The 13,165-nt window shown below is 43.8% G+C and overlaps 1 protein-coding gene across 1 annotated transcript in view; it reads right to left on the bottom strand.

The window, feature by feature from the left end:
- Nucleotides 1-5,253, bottom strand: part of UGGT2 (UDP-glucose glycoprotein glucosyltransferase 2) — a 290,033-nt gene extending 284,780 nt beyond the window's left edge. The window contains exons 1-2 of the mRNA XM_083168784.1: nucleotides 4,764-5,253; nucleotides 3,969-4,051 (exon numbers count right to left, since the gene is read on the bottom strand). Of these exons, the coding sequence (XP_083024910.1) occupies nucleotides 3,969-4,051; nucleotides 4,764-4,897 (217 nt within the window). The 5' untranslated portion in view covers nucleotides 4,898-5,253. The remainder of the gene's footprint in view (nucleotides 1-3,968; nucleotides 4,052-4,763) is intronic.
- Nucleotides 5,254-13,165: the final 7,912 nt, after the last annotated feature.

Below are 13,165 nucleotides of genomic sequence, written 5' to 3'. Positions count from 1 at the left end.
TATAACAGTCAAATATTTAGGCCTCTCCATGAAATATTATGAAAACAAGAGGTAGCGCTAATAAATTAATTATTTTAATCACTGGGTTACAAAACCACAATAAATTGATTGAGTCTATAAGACAATGAACATTATAAACAGGGCTGCTGGAAATTGGACTTGTTTCCCAGAATCTCTTGCAATTACACAAGACCTTTCTTTTCCTTCCATTATATAATTGGACTTCAACACAACAAAAAATGCCAGTCTTTCTTTGGACTCTACTCTCTAAACTGCAAATGCAAAAATTTTATCATTACAGGTGATATTTTATGGGGGTTTTTAAGCTGTATTATCCTATATTCTAATAATAATAAATAAAAAAAAAAAAAAAAAAAAAACAGGGCTGCAATAAAAATGGTTAAAATATAGCATTACCCAACTAAGACCAGAGTAGGAATATTGGCTTAGCAAAAAAAAGTAGAAAAAAAAAATTATGAAGTGAATGGAAAAATAGTCTGTATCTGAAACTCTACTCAGAGCGGTAGGCAGCGTTTAAAAGACACGCAAAGCTGCAATTCTCAGCCTTGCATGTTAACCTGAATAACCCCCCTCAGTTTCTTGAGGCAAACGGATATGTAGGGTACTCATGAAGTATAAAAAGTCTTAGGAGCATAAGAGTTATTAATAAAATCATATTTGGCATTTTCTGAGGGTATTACCCCAATGTACAATAGTAGATATCTACATATCTGCCGTGGTACATGCTTTTTCAACAACAGCTGCAGCTCCTAAAGGTGGGATTATGGAGCTTGGTAAGTGCCCGAAATGCCTGATAATTCCAGCCATGGTTCTCAAAAGCTGTAGTCCTGTGCACCTATGGGCAGCCCAAAGTCTCCCAAGGCCCCTGGTCAGCCACAAGCTTGAGCAGCGTGTGCTGAGCTGGGGAGAGAGGCTGAGCTGTGGTAACAGCCTTTAATCTCTCTCCCCACCGCCCAGCTCCCTGCAAAGGGTGAGAGAAGAGCGGAACCTGGACCCCTCCATCAGTCCCGAGCCCAGGTAAAACGTACCTTCCCCTTCTCGACGGCACTGCTTAAGCTAGTCGGCCCTGTTTTCCCTTGAACTCCACCGGTAGCTTCATCCGACCTGACACTTGAAGGCCATTTTTTTTACCTGCGATAAATAGCAAGTAAAGGAACTCTGATACGGGTGCTAAAAAGCACCCACGATGTGATGATGATCGATTCAGATTTATCCTTATGTGCTGCACATAAGATGTACAGGATCTGATCATATGTGCACGAGAACCTCCGATTTGGCCTGATTTCATCTGATGTATCAGACCTGTGGGCAAATATGATGCACCAGGACATTGTTGGGTTTCATTTACTATGCAACACACACACATATATATATATATATATATATATATATATATATATATATATACGCCTCTGAGTTTGTAAGGGGTATATTCAATTACTGTCGAAACTGCCACCTTGTGGTGGCAGTTTCCAACAGATTTAGGTCAGAAGGGGGTTCGCCATCCCGCCTCCTCCTGTCGCTCACCCTGTCCCAGAGCCATCTGGGTGAACAGCAGTAGTAGCACCCAAATCCGACAGTCTGCTTTAGCACAAATCTGACAGTCAGTTTTGCCTGCATTGAATAGGGCGTGTCGAATCCATTCCAACAACTGTCGGAACGAATTCAACTTTAATAGAATATACCTATTAATTTGCATACAATAAGCAGAAGCCGTGACTTTTTTCATAAGGAGTTCTATTGTGCTTTATATACAGACTCATTGCACACAGATATACATGTACCATATATCAAATTAATTGGAGCAGTCCTAGAAGCATTGAGGTACAACAAATGCATTTTTATTGAGATAAAAGAAAGTGGCTGCCACTATTGGAGTTGAATGGGACTTGTCAGCTCACTTGTACCATGCATCTTCTACTGCATGGTATATTGAAGTTAGATGTAGGACGACACATCTTTTGAAACAAAGCTACTTTCGGTTTTGGGTCGGCACCCAGAAGTTACAGATTTGACAATATTTACTTTCCCTGGATTCTGCCACATAGTAATCATAGGCATTTTATTAGGGGTCCACGGTGAAAAGGGTGTGTCTATTGGGCATGTCTATTATGGCCCATTGGGCGTGTCTAACACCGCCAATCAGGCGTGTCTACCAACATCTATTGGCACTTGCTACAATATAAAACATCTCCCAGCCACACCATAATCTCCTGCCCATTTTAGTTTTAATCTTCAAATTACTCTGTGTAACAGTATATGCAAATAAAGCCAGTCAAAAACATATATGGATGACACAGGTATGTAGTGATGGGACTACATACCTGTGCATAACACACAGAATTGATTGTTGATTCTTTTAACAGAATACAGTCTTTGGTAAAAGGTACTGCTGGTATTGCTAGAACCGGGGAGGTGTTCATAAGTGTGTGTGCACAGCATTAGGGTGTGCCTGTTCATTCATAACAAAGGCCCTTATTCTGGTCCGTTCACATGGGGACTGATGTTTGGTGTATCCACAGCTGCATTTCTGCACATGTGCATACACCGGGTGCATGCGGCCACGACAAACAGCCTGTTCGCTGGGTGCACCCACCCAACATTGCGGGTGGGGGGCGGCGGCGGATCGTCGTGCCTATGAAAATGACCAGCATTTCATGGGCGTTCTGATAAAAACACTGGCTGTTCCCATGGAAATTGTGGGCACTGGGGGCGGGCAGCTGACATCACCAGATTTCAGCTGCCCACCCACGTCATGCCGAAGGCCCACACACATCTAAGGTTACCTGAGAGTAACCTTAGATGTGGCGTGTCCCTTCCACACCATTCGATAGTCGGAGACCATAGAATGATGTGGGTGTTCCCCCATAGCCTGTGAATAGATGTTTATGTAAAACATCTATTCGCAGCCCGTGCGAGCGTACTCCACATGTGAGGGAGGGGGGTGTAAGGCCATTCACAGGGAGGAGTCTGATGGACTCGCAAGGTTGCAAATTTGCAACCTTGCAAATAAACCAGAATAACCCACAATCTGCGCATGCCTATGCAACTATGGGTTAGATTTTTCTGGCTATGGCAAGGACCAAACAACAGATAACTTTGAATATCACATGAAAAAAATATGTAGAATTTATTAACATTCAGGTTTAAAGGTGTGTACGCACGGCAGATGCTGCCGTGAGATGTGAGTCCCGACGCGATCAGATCGCGACTCGCATCTCACGGCATGCCAGAGGGGCACAATTTACACTATATAGTGCAGATCTGCACTATATAGTGTTGCCTGCCCTCTCTATCTGGCTGCCGATATGCGCTCACACGAGAGTGCGCATCGGCAGAGCATCGGGCTCGGAAGTCCTAAAAAAGCATGCGATTTGGTTTCCGATGTTCCCTATATCATCAGGAACATCGGAAGCCAAATCTAACCATGTGTACACACATTAAGAGCAAATATTGTATTTAAATATTGGTATTAAAACTGTATTTTGGAAAAGGGTATGAAATAGTAATATTTACATGGCAATAAACAGGGTATGGGTGAAAACCGGACCAGGACAAAATCCCCGGACCGGACATCAAACTCTGCATTTTGTAGCTTGTACAGGGGGTGTCCTGTCTGGGGGTGTCCTGTCCGGGGGAGTTGCCTGTCACCAGGTAGAGGAGGAGGGGTAGAATAAAGCCTCCCTGTATGGTCCGGGCATGTAGCAAAAAAACGGACGGTCCGGACCACCTGGGGAGGCTGTAATCTCCCCTCCTCCATGTCCCTGGTGATAGCTATCACAGGGACCCCCCCGGACAAGACACCCCCGGACAGGACACCCCCAGGACACCCCCCGGACCGGACCCTACAAGCTCCGTACTGCAGACTTTGATGTCCTGTCCGGCGGTCCGGAGTGTAGTCCGGGTCCGGTTTTTACATGGTCCCCAATAAACATTATTGTACTTACCTTTGTTTTTATATATGGTTAACTCTTGTACAGTTTCCAAAAATTCCCAAAATTTATCATTTCCTTCTTCAGAAATAAACTCACTGAAAATGAAAGAAAACCTGCACTTAACATCAATTAAAAGGTAGTGAAATGAAACATCATTTTAAAGGTAGTGAAATGAAACAATGCCTTATACTGTATGTAAACATTACTTTAAGAACTTATCAGTGTTTAGCAATATGTTATTTTCTGCTGGACCAGCAAAATAATATATTATGGAGCAAAATATTAAAACAACTATATAGTTCATGTATTCAATTAACCTCTGAAGATAAACCAGTAATATAAATCCATTGGGACATCTCAAAGGCCATAGGGTACAGCAAGAAGTGATAGGCATTTCTAAACAATTATTGCAGATTTTAACAGTTATTAGCTAATAAAAAATATCTACAGTTACAGTAGTAAAATGAGCATATCACAATACAATGTCAATGAGCATATAACACGCAGCAGCCCATTATCTTGGTCATGTTGTATTGGGAAATGACAGGCACATAACATTCTGCTCCCAATACAAATCAGTTCCATAAGCAAACCTTCCGTATAGAATACATTAGCAGTATAAAGCATAACTATATTTACAGACGAATGCACAGTAGATGATCTCATTCAGCATTGCTTTGCTAGGCCATTGCACTCTATACATGAGTACATGTCTCTATGGATGTACACATAGGACCATACACATAGTAGTAGCATGTACAGAATAGCTGCTGCGGTCAATGCGCCCTGTGAGCACGGTTACCACACCTGGCCTCCAGTAATAGCGGGCTCTCTGGCCACTTGGCAGCTAAGCTTGCGGTCACTCCTTTGGCTGCTGCTGCTTGGACCATGTAGCAGTACAGAGCACAGGAGAGCAGGCAGGTTGCGTGCAGAGCCGGCATTTCAGCCGCTCAGTGAGGACACTACTGTAGGTAGAATAAATGGCAGCAGCAGCGTCAGTGAGCTGCTTCCATGCACACAGCCCAGCGGTAAATAGCCCTGCCCAGCCCTGTTAGTTATCCCAGCCGGTACAGCTATACACAGTACACAGGGAACAGCCGGCAACTGCCAACACTATATAGCCGCTTCCGGGAACTCCAGGCTACCGTGCAGGACCCTCACTGTGTGCCGCCATGTCCCGTTCTGCCATTGGCTGACATCCTCCTCTCCACAGCCAATCAAAAAGCGGCAGTTGTCATCTTTCAGACAGAGACCCGCTGCACGCACGGCGGTTGGGGAGTTAGGATTGGGAGTCAGTGCTACTCATTCAGTACAGCGGTGGTATCCCGTAGCTGGTGACATGGCAGCGCCGGGGTTTGGGGGTGATGGGATGGGCGTGTGAGAGCAGCTGATGTGTGCAGCTATAGGACAGCTGTGCGCAACTCTGCTGGGGCCTGAGCACCACTAGCTTGCTTTGCACACCAAAGGTACGTCTGCATATATACTGTAGCTATTTTTCAGCAGGAACTCAGGGCCTGCTGACAAATTCCTTCTAAGATGGATAAAACCATGTGCACTACAGGGGGATGTAAAATGTGCAGAAACAATTAGTTTTGGGTGAGTTATTTTGTTTCTGTTCAGGGTAAATACTGGCTGCTTTATTTTTACACTGCAGTATAGATCTCACTTTGAAGTAAAACCCCACCCAAATATAATTCTCTCTGCACAAGTAACATCTGCCCCACCTGCAGTGCACATGGTTTTATCCATGTAAGAAGGATTTTGTCAGAAAGAGTGAACTAGAATAAGGCCCTCAGTTCCTGAACCTCTAATTAAAAAGGACATCATCAGGAACTGGGGGGTAGATTTATTAAGTGGTGATAAGGGGCATATGTGCTATCCCCATGCACTAAAGCAGGGGATAGCACTTCACCTGATCTATGACACCCGCTGAGTGTGTGTCAAGCGTGCGGCGGTGTGAGGCAGGAGGCATAGCGCATCTACGATATTTCGTAGTGTGTGCCTGCCTCCTGCCTAATTTATGAACGGTCCGCCACCTGCAGCTATCGACAGCTACAGGCGGCGATGACCTATGCCCACAGCAGGGACAGCGCTGTCCCTGCTGCTGGCTCTGAGCTGCGCTGGGGATCTCTCGAGAGTAGCGAGATCCCACGCATGCGCCGTCAGCCGGGGGGGGGGGGGGGACGGCGCATCAATATTAACTGATGCGCTGGTCTCCAGGAAGGACATCGCCGGAGTACATCTTGTCGGTGTCCCCTCCTGCTTCGCCTCGCTAATGAGGTCGAAGCAGGAACTGGGACAAAATGTACTTTCCATAAAGATAGTTTTATTTTAAAGTCACCTGTGTCTTTGTTTCTAAGTATAGTATATACATATCTCTCTCTCTATCTTTCTCTCTCTATTTTTATTTAATCGATCCACCCCCAGACTCTGAGTTTCTGGACCGATTTTTCCAGAAAAATAGTACTGATTAGATTATAGCCGTAAGTACCACCAAGCGCTGTATGGTGTTTTTTTTTTTTTGTTTTTTTTTTTTGGGGGGGGGGGGGGGGGTGATATTTTTGTTTCATCTTAAGATGGGTACACACCATATGATTTTCATTATTGATATGCACAATAATGATATTGTTAATGATATCAACGTGCATATCTTTTAGTGTATTCCCACCACATCATTAATGGTACGTGCTCCCACGAATTGTTAATGATAACCTCAATGGGGTGGACTGCATGTTCCGCGGGGGTCCCAATAATCCATATCAGTCACTGAACATTATTGTTAACGATATTGGGCCTAATTCAGACCAGATTGCAAAGCTGCTTTTTTAAGCAAATGGACAAACCATACTGCACCGCAGGTTTTGCAGATGTAACATGTATATTGAAAGTTAGATTTGGCAAATCTAAATTGGTGTGTTAGAATAAAGCTGCCAGTATTTACCCTGCACAGAAACAAAATAAATCCCCAAAATCTAACTCTATCTGCACGTTACATCTGCCCCACCTGCAGTGCAGCATGGTTTTGTCCATTTGCTAAAAAAGCAGCTTTGTGATCACGTCGGAAATAGGCCCATCGTTCAGTGTTTAGCCCACGAGTGGTTCGTTTTACGATATCCCTGAACTGGAAAGTGATCTTTTAAAATGTTATTTTGTTTTTTTGGTGTAAAAAAAATCAGATTTTTTTTTCTGTGAAGGGGCATGCTATTTTTATTCATGTGCTTGAAGCACATTAATATATATTTCATTTTTCTTTATTTTAAAAAAAATTACACATTCGCCAGCAGGGGGCCAGGAGCCGCTCATTAACCCCTTCCCGACATTTGACGTACATTTACGTCATGGTCGGGAAGTACTTCCCGACACATGGCATAAATGTACGTCATGTACGTCATGCCATTTAACTGTCACCACCCTGACAGCAGACATGTCCCTGCATGCCCAGGGGGGGCTGCGATGCCGCCCCCCCCGTCGGTGATCGCTGTGATTGGCTGTTCAGTGTGAACAGCCAATTACAGCGTTTTCTGTGTCACCGGCGAATAACGTTCGCCGGTGACACAGGGATCGGTGGTGATTGGTGCTGTAAAGTACAGCACCAATCACCACGGGGTGTTAGGGTGACACTGGTGTCACCCCACCTCACCCAACCCGCCCCCAAAGGCCGTGATTGGTTCGTCGGACCGACGGACCAATCACAGCCATGGAGGGGGATTTAAACTAACGGTGACTGCACTGCAGACGCCATTCCAGTCTGGAATTGCGTGCAGTGCGGTCACCTTGCCAATCTGCCGTTTTACTGACCTGATCCTTGCAAAATACTTACCTGATCACAGCTTGTAGCGTTCCTGGAGCTTGGGACTTCCTGTGTTGTGCTGTGCTGTGTTGTGCTGCTGTGCTGCTGCAGTGTGTTCCAGTTATAGATAGAGAGAGATAGATAGAGAGAGATAGAGAGGGCTAGTGACAGAGAGTGCTACATTTTGTGCTGCTGCAGTGTGATAGAGTTATAGATAGAGAGATAGAGAGATAGTGACAGATTGCGCTATATATTTTTTATATATATATACAGCTGTACTGCGTGTGCAACTGACTGCTGCCCCCCCCCTTTGTGCTGATCAGTATAAATTAACTGATCAGCAACTTTTTGGGGGCACAGGTTTTTTTTTTATACAGTATATATACCAGTGCTGCTGCAGTGTCATAGAGTGGTAGATAGTGAGAGATAGAGAGATAGAGAGAGATAGTGATAGAAAGTGCTATATTTTGTGTCTGCTGCCCCCTTTTTGTGCACCCCCAGCAACTTTTTGGGGGTGCAGGGGTTATTTTTTATATATATATCACTGTCAGTGCTGCTGCTGCAGTGTCATAGAGTGATAGATAGTGATAGATAGTGAGAGATAGAGAGATAGTGATAGAGAGTGCTATATTTTGTGTCTGCTGCCCCCCCTTTTGTGCTGATCACTATATCTGAGGTGATCAGCAACTTTTTGGGGGTGCAGAGGTTTTTTTTTTATATATACCTGCCAGTTGCACTGTCAGTTGCACCAAAGGTTGTGCACCTGCTGCCCCTCACTGGTAATCAGTGTCGCATCACTGATCACCTTTTTTTTTTTTTTTGAGGGTGCTGTGGGGTCTTTTTTTAATTTTTTTTGATCAAATTTTTTTGATCAAATTCCTGTTGCCTTTGAGCGCTGTTCAGTGACGGACGTTACTGACCAACATCTGTGCTCAATTTTTGGCCCAGGACCTTTTTTTTTTTTTTTTTTTCTGCACTACATACACACTACACACTACATACTACATTGAAATAAAGTTTGTACCCCCCCTACACTATACACGTGTTGAAACATTTCACTACCAGAAACACAAAAATAAAAATGGCATCCCAAATGTCATCCCAAATGTCATCCCAGTCATCCAGAAGAATGTATTCAGCGGAGGAGGCATATGCCATGCTTGCCTCTGACTCTGACACATCCAGTGAGGCAAGCGGGGAATTTGAAGGATTCATCTTAAGCTCCTCTTCCTCCTCTAGTGATGAGGGACCCCCTCAAAGACGCCCCCGTAGAGCAGCTGAGACCCCCCCCCCCCCCAATAATCTCGTATGGACCCCACCACCAGACAATTTTGAGCCCCAGGTTCCTGAGTTTTTGGCCATCCCAGGAATCCAATTTGATTCAACAGGTCTCAGAGAAATTGACTTTTTCAAATTATTTTTCTCTGATGATTTTATAAATTTAATGGTGGACCAAAGTAATTTATATGCCCAGCAGTTTATTGCTCAAAACCCCACGTCATCATTTGCTAGGTGGACCCCTGTAGATGCAGTAGAGATGATGACGTTTTGGGGTCTGGTGTTTCATATGGGCATAGTAAAAAAGCCAGAAATTAGGCAATATTGGAGTACAGATGTTCTGTACAGCACCCCACTTTACCGTATGGCCATGACCCGGAATCGTTTTGAGTTAATCCTTAAATTTTTGCATTACAACGATAATGCACAGTGCCCACCCAGAGATGATCCCACCTTTGACCGGCTATTCAAAGTCAGGCCGGTCATTGATCATTTCAGTGCCAAATTTGAAGAGATGTACATCCCAGATAAATTCATTTGCATAGACGAGTCCCTTATACATTTTAAAGGAAGGGTTAAATTCCGCCAGTACCTTCCCAGTAAGAGGGCAAGGTATGGCATAAAAATGTATAAGCTGTGTGAAAGCACCTCAGGGTACACCCACAGGTTTAGGGTATATGAAGGGAAGGATTCAAGAATTGAACCGCCAGAATGCCCCCCCTCCCTCGTAGGTGTTAGTGGAAAAATTGTCTGGGATTTAGTGCACCCCTTCCTGGATAAAGGTTATCACCTCTATGTGGATAACTTTTACACCAGCATCCCCCTGTTTAAGGCCCTTGGTTCAAGAGGTACAGCAGCTTGCGGTACTGTGCGCAAGAACCAAAGAGGCCTCCCAAAAACACACATTGCCCAAGTAATGAGAAGGGGTGAAAGCAGGGGAATATGCACCGAAAATATGTTGTTGGTCAAATATAAGGACAAGAGGGATGTCCTTATACTGACAACAATTCACGGAGACAGTACCACCTCCGTCCCTGTACGAGGTACCAGTACCCACACCTCAAAACCTAATTGTATCCTGGATTACAATAGGTACATGGGCGGAGTGGATCTTTCAGATCAGGTACTGAAGCCGTACAGTGCCCTGCGGAAAACAAAAATCTGGTACAAGAAGCTGGCCGTGTATATCATCCAGATGGCACTGTATAACGCTTACGTGCTATTCCGTTCTACCAGCCAGAGGGGGACATTTATGCACTTTCAAGAGGAAGTCATAAAGGGCCTAATATTTGGGAACCAGCAGGCAGAGGGCCCCAGTACTTCTAGTACTGGCCCCCGTATTGTACCAGGGCAGCATTTTCCTGATGAAATCCCCTCCACTGGAAAAAAGGGCAGGACACAAAAAAGGTGCAAAGTTTGCTATAAAAAGGGAATAAGAAAGCAAACTATTTTCCAGTGTGACACTTGCCCCGACAAACCCGGCCTATGTATAAAGGAGTGTTTTAAAATATACCACACATATATGGATTATTAGGTTCATAATTTCACCGTGCTTCGGGGGTCTTGCTAATGCCACATAGCACCCACCATTCATTCCACCAGAATCTGAGCCGCAAAATCCAAAAATCACTCCTTCCCTTCTGAGTCCTGCCATGCACCCAACTGGTATTTTTTGGTCACATGTGAGGCATTGCCGTACTCGGGAGAAATTGGGGCACAGATTTTGGGGTGCTTTTTCTCCTTCATACCTTATGAAAATGAAAAATTTTGAGCCAGAACTGCATTTTTGTGTAAAAAAATGTAATTTTTCATTTTCACTGCCCAGTTGTATCAAAATTGGTGAAACCCCTGGGGGTTTGAAATGTACACTATACCCCTAGATGAATTTCCTGAGGGGTGTAGTTTGCAAAATGGGGTCACTTGTGGGGGGGTTCCACTGTATTGGTGCTTCGGGGGTCTTGCTAATGCGACATAGCACCCACCAAAATTCCACCAGAATCTGAGCTGCAAAATCCAAATATCACTCCTTCCCTTCTGAGTCCTGCCATTTTTTGGTCACACATGAAGCATTGCCGTACTCGGGAGAAATTGGGGCACAGATTTTGGGGTGCTTTTTCTCCTTCATACCTTATGAAAATGAAAAATTTTGAGCCAGAACTGCATTTTTGTGTAAAAAAATGTAACTTTTCATTTTCACTGCCCAGTTGTATCAAAATTGGTGAAACCCCTGGGGGTTTGAAATGTACACTATACCCCTAGATGAATTCCCTGAGGGGTGTAGTTTGCAAAATGGGGTCACTTGTGGGGGGGTTCCACTGTATTGGTGCTTTGGGGGTCTTGCTAATGCGACATAGCACCCACCATTCATTCCACCAGAATCTGAGCTGCAAAATCCAAATATCACTCCTTCCCTTCTGAGTCCTGCGATTTTTTGGTCACACATGAAGCATTGCCGTACTCGGGAGAAATTGGGGCACAGATTTTGGGGTGCTTTTTCTCCTTCATACCTTATGAAAATGAAAAATTTTTAGCCAGAACTGCATTTTTGTGTAAAAAAATGTAATTTTTAATTTTCACTGCCCAGTTGTATCAAAATTGGTGAAACCCCTGGGGGTTTGAAATGTACACTATACCCCTAGATGAATTCCCTGAGGGGTGTAGTTTGCAAAATGGGGTCACTTGTGGGGGGGGGTTCCACTGTATTGGTGCTTTGGGGGTCTTGCTAATGCGACATAGCACCCACCATTCATTCCACCAGAATCTGAGCCGCAAAATCCAAATATCACTCCTTCCCTTCTGAGTCCTGCCATGCACCCAACTGGTATTTTTTGGTCACATGTGAGGCATTGCCGTACTCGGGAGAAATTGGGGCACAGATTTTGGGGTGCTTTGTCTCCTTCATTCCTTGTGAAAATGACAAATTTGGAGCCAGAACTGCATTTTTGTGTAAAAAAATGTAATTTTTCATTTTCACTGCCCAGTTGTATCAAAATTGGTGAAACCCCTGGGGGTTTGAAATGTACACTATACCCCTAGATGAATTCCCTGAGGGGTGTAGTTTGCAAAATGGGGTCACTTGTGGGGGGGTTCCACTGTATTGGTGCTTCGGGGGTCTTGCTAATGCGACATAGCACCCACCAACATTCCACCAGAATCTGAGCTGCAAAATCCAAAAATCACTCCTTCCCTTCTGAGTCCTGCCATGCACCCAACTGGTATTTTTTGGTCACATGTGAGGCATTGCCGTACTCGGGAGAAATTGGGGCACAGATTTTGGGGTGCTTTGTCTCCTTCATTCCTTGTGAAAATGACAAATTTGGAGCCAGAACTGCATTTTTGTGTAAAAAAAATAATTTTTCATTTTCACTGCCCAGTTGTACCACAATTGGTGAAACCCCTGGGGGTTTGAAATGTACACTATACCCCTAGATGAATTCCCTGAGGGGTGTAGTTTGCAAAATGGGGTCACTTGTGGGGGGTTCCTAACTTTTAGCATCTTATGGTGCCTAGAAACCTACATGGTGCCTAAAAAATAATCTCATAAAAAGGAGGCTCCAAAATCAAGTAGGTGCTCCTTCTATTATGAAGCCTGTGGTTTGGTCAACGTGCACACTAGGGCCACATATAGGATATTTATGAAAACAAAAGAATTGGGGGAATCAATTTTTAGTCACATTTCTCTAGTAAAATCTACTGTGTTCCTTAGAAAAATGTATTAAAATTGCAAATCTGCAAAAAAATGAAATTTTGAAATTTCACCTACACTTTGTTTTAATTCCTGTGAAACACCTAAAGGGTTAACAAACTTCCAAAATGCTGTTTTGAATACTGTGAGGGGTGCAGTTTTTGAAATGGCATCATTTATGGGGGTGTCTCACATACAAGTCCCTCAAAGTCACATCAGAACTGAACTGGTCCCTAAAAAAATCAGTGTTTGAAATTTTCTTGAAAATTTGAAAATTTGCTATTCATATTGTAAGCCTCCTAGTGTCCAAAAAAATTAAAAGGAAGTTAAAATAATGATGGAAACATAAAGTAGACATATGGTCTATGTTAGTTATTAACTATTTTGAGTGGTATGATTATTTGTCTCACAAGCAGAAAATTTAACATTTTGCAAATTGCTAAATTTTCCATTTTT

This window comes from Crinia signifera, chromosome 2, assembly GCF_055691185.1.
Source record: "Crinia signifera chromosome 2, ASM5569118v1, whole genome shotgun sequence".
Taxonomy (NCBI): domain Eukaryota; kingdom Metazoa; phylum Chordata; class Amphibia; order Anura; family Myobatrachidae; genus Crinia; species Crinia signifera.
Note: the sequence above shows the minus strand (reverse complement) of the source record. Positions and strands in the feature narration are given on the sequence as shown.